This window comes from Pediculus humanus, genomic scaffold (assembly GCF_000006295.1).
Source record: "Pediculus humanus corporis 1103172108315 genomic scaffold, whole genome shotgun sequence".
In the NCBI taxonomy this organism is placed as follows: Eukaryota; Metazoa; Arthropoda; class Insecta; order Psocodea; family Pediculidae; genus Pediculus; species Pediculus humanus.
In genome coordinates, this window is record NW_002987884.1 from 382,097 (window position 1) to 386,360 (window position 4,264).

Here is a 4,264-nt window from a genome sequence, read left to right on the forward strand (position 1 = left end):
GCCGATTCGTTATTTATTGGTCTATACGCGCACGCGCACTCACGCACTCACGCACGAGAGAAAGATGTTTGGATGAGGTAATTTTAAATAATAATAATAAAGAAAAAATAACCGTTGCACTTTTTTTTTTTTTTTTTTATGCACACGATTTTAATTTTATTATTTCGAGTTCCCGAAACTTTCTCTCTCTCTCTCTTCCTCTTTCTTTCTCTCTCTCTAAAAAATCAAATAATTACAAATTACAATTATCAATAAAATTAAAACGTTTCGGGAGGAGTTAAGAAAAAGATATAGAAGGAGTGGGAGGGAGAGGTTATGAGAAAAAGTTATTTAAAGATTATAAAACGTTACCCCTCCCCCCTCCCTCCCCCTCACTCTCCCGCATCCCTGATGTGATAGTGGCGGTGGTGTTTGATTCCGGCGGAAATTCCAGGTATTTCATCATTTTCGAGTTTCCGGTCGGGGGAAGAAGGTAAAACAATGAACAAACTGACTTCCGTTCTACAACTTTCAAAATCTGTTCTCTTCTCTGAGATTTTATTTATTTATTTATTTTGTTTTTAATCTTGAACTTGTCCCGAAAATAAAATTTTCTTTTTTTTTTTTTTTTCCAGGTCACGGTGGTGTAAATCAATTAGGTGGGGTTTTCGTCAATGGAAGACCCCTACCGGATATGGTTCGACAAAGGATAGTAGAACTTGCACATAATGGTGTTCGTCCTTGCGATATATCCCGTCAATTGAGAGTATCACACGGATGCGTATCGAAAATCTTATCCAGGTGAGTTACTGTGCGAGAGAGAGAGAGAGAGAGAGAGAGAGAGAGAGAGATATATAATAATAATCAGTCAATGGCCGAGAAGGCGGTTGCAATAGGAAATGACGTAGTGCCCGAAGCATGTTTAAAAAAATTGATTTACGTTCATTTAAACAATGTTTTTCCTGTCATGTTCGTTCGGAAAAATCAATAATAATCACATGCGGTGGTCTCAATCGATCGATAAATGAGGAAAAATCAAAAAATTTTCCAGAAAGTTTTAATGGAAACAAAAAAAAGGAAAATTTTTTTTCATATTTTTTACCCGAAGTTAGGGGGGCAAAAAATTATTGTTTGAAAAGATAATGTTTTTCCTCTGAATGCAAAAAAAAAAAAAAAACCGGATATGGAATTATCATTTTACCGGAAACTGAATTATTCTTTTTTCAACCGCATGGTGCTTCCTAATTCCGGCCGGGAAAAACTTTTTCCTTTTTTTTTTTTATATGTTGTTCTCCTCTTGGAAAACATGATAAAATAATAAACACGAAGGGTAAACATAAGATCACGGTTCATTTCCCAAAACATTTTCCATTCATTTCAATATGGATGGATGCTGAGTGCGTGTGCATGTGCGTGTGTGCGCGTGTAGGGGTTTTCATGTAGATTCCCATTTGACGATCCGCCGCGGATTGCATATGAATAATTTTATTAAATTTTTTTTTTTCTTTTTTCTTCTTCCTCCTCTTTTTTTTTTTTTGTGCGAAGATGATGACGTGAATATTTTAAGGGAAGAAGTCGTCGTCGGTTGTTGTTGTTGTTGTTTGCGCGTTTGTCTCTTTAATGCACGTTCTTTGAGTAAAAGCAGTCACGTCTCCATTGAAATTTTTTTTTTTTCCAAAAATCCTTCATTCGATTTTTTTAACCAACAACAACAAACAAACAAACAAAAACAAACAATAACAATCATCATTAACATTTTGCAAAATGACAAAATAGAAAAAAAAAAAAAAAGAAAATTAAAAACAAATAAATAAAACGAAATAAATTTTCCTTTTTCCTCGGAAAAGGAAATTAAAACATGGTGGAAAAACAATTTATTATCGATATCGAGAATTGATCTCGTTCGAGAAAATCGATGTTAAACGCACGAGAGAGAGAGAGAGAGAGAGAGATAAACACGAGGGGTCAATCATCACGCTTGTTTGGGTCAAGTATCCGAATCCGATTGGTCGACGCCCAGAAATTTTAAAAAGAAAAATTTTATTATTATTATTTTTAATTTAAATATAATAATAATAATAATAATAGTAAATTTTCTTCTGGTTTTTTTTACGCGATAAAATGCCTTTTTTTTTTTTGTTTTTTTGTAGATACTACGAAACGGGATCGTTCAAAGCCGGTGTTATAGGTGGTAGTAAACCAAAAGTAGCAACTCCTCCCGTTGTGGATGCCATAGCAAACTACAAAAGGGAAAATCCTACCATGTTCGCATGGGAAATAAGAGATAGACTGCTAGCAGAAGGAATTTGTAGTCAGGACAACGTTCCTTCCGTTTCTTCTATTAATAGGTAAGTAGCCGCATTTGTTTTTGACTGAAACCTGGTGAAATTTTCACATGGAGACTCAAGGGTATATGAGTATATGGCGTCGGATTTAAATTCGTGACGTCAATCAGATAAAAAAAAAAAAACGTTCCAAATCCTGATAACTTGAGGCGCCATGTTCGATCACCTTTTAACACGTTCGCTAACGCAAATATCCCTTCGAGCAAAAAACTATAATTTAACAAAAAAAAAAAAAAAGAAAAAGAAAAATCACGACCATGGGCACGACTAAGGGAAGGGAAAGAAAAAAAAAAACAATTCCCGGATACGTCACTGAAATTACTAAATTTATAAAAAGGGAAAAAATAATAATAATGATGGCAATAATAATAATATTATTACAAAGGAAAGTTTTTTTTTGCTTTGAGCCTATTACTGTTAAGTGCTTTCGTTGTTGTTGCTGCTGCTGCTGCTGTTTTTGCTTATACGAACGAAGAGTGCGTGTGTGTGTGTTTGTGTGCGTGCATGTGTGCGTGCACGCGTGTGTGTGCGCACACGTTGTCATTGTGCGAATGGAACCGCAGCAACCACCACCACCACCACCACTCTCAACATCTAATATAATCCTATTTTCTTTCATATATTCTCTTCTTTACCTTCATCATTTTAAGTGGTTGAGTGGTGTCCTTACACCCTGCTCTCCTCATGATTTTTCCCCCTTATCTGTACTACCCTTTTAAAATTATCATCATCAACCCCTTGACTTTTCAAAAAAAATTTTTCACCCTTTCGACAAACGATTGTTTTCTTTCTTCGCTTTTTTGCAACAACGCAAATATTTTCAATAATTTAATTTTCTATGTTTGATGTGACGTCATAAAATTTTCCTTTTTTTTTTTATTTGCTTTCGGATAGTATCGAATGCCGCCGCGCCGACCCAAAGCTGTAAAATTTTTCCTTTTCAGTCTTTTAGTCTCCCACTATCGTGATGATAATAATAATTCCATTTCTTATGTAAATCATATTTTTCTTTTGAGTGAAAAAGAAGACGAAATGATGATAAAAAATAAAAAGAGAAAGAGTGAGTGAGAGAGAAAGAGAGAAAGCTCAGTTTCTAAGAATATCATTTCCTTGGGTTTCTCGCACTGTTTCTTTTTGGTTTTGAAAAATCCTTCGCGCTGCCAAGCAGAGGAAAAACTTTTTCGACTCAGCCTTTTTCTTTTTTTTTTTTTTTCTCTTTCCTTTTATTTTCCTTTTCTCTCTCTCTCTCTCTGCCCATTGTTCCTTTTCTTTTCTTTTTTTCTTTCTTTCTTTCTTTCTTCATTTTCCATTCATTTATTTATACTTTTTGTTGTTGTTGTTTTTGTTTTTGTTCCTTCCTCCCCGGATTTCTTACTTTCTTGTTTTTTTTTTTTGTTATTATTCTCCTTCTCCTCCCCCCCCCCTCCTCCATTCTTTGAAAGTGTATATACATACATATAAATTACTTCGAGTTTTTCTTTTTCCTTTTTTTTTTTTGCATTACGTGTGTACAATTTATAAAATTACATTTCATCAAACTTTCAAAAATTCCCCCCCCCCTCCTCCACAAATTTTCCGTCGGGAAAAATAAAATTTCAAGTAATAATAATAATAATAATGATAATGTTGATGATAAAAAAATAATAATAAAATAAAAAAAAAATTAAGTTGTAACGGAAATGAAACATTACGAAACCGTCCAGACGGTTATCATCTCTCGAATATAATTTTTCCCCCAACAGGAAAACCGAGAAAAAAAAAAAAAATTTTTTTTTGTACGGTGTCACTTCCGTTTCCGATTTTACTTCGAATATAAAAAAAATTATTATTATTATTATTATTATTATTATTATTATTATTATTATTAAATAAAATCGAAAATTTTATTCTTTATAGAAATAAAAAAAAAAAAAAAACTATCGATAACTTTTATTGTAGTT

The 4,264-nt window shown here is 33.2% G+C and overlaps 1 protein-coding gene across 1 annotated transcript; it reads left to right on the forward strand.

Annotated features, from left to right (window-relative positions):
* Positions 1–673: 673 nt before the first annotated feature.
* Positions 674–2,331, forward strand: Phum_PHUM596300 (Paired box protein Pax-1, putative; the record flags this gene model as incomplete). Its single annotated transcript, XM_002432597.1, has 2 exons — positions 674–780; positions 2,130–2,331. 2 exons carry the CDS (start codon positions 674–676, stop codon positions 2,329–2,331), a joined length of 309 nt encoding a protein of 102 aa, XP_002432642.1.
* Between the last annotated feature and the right edge of the window lie 1,933 nt (positions 2,332–4,264).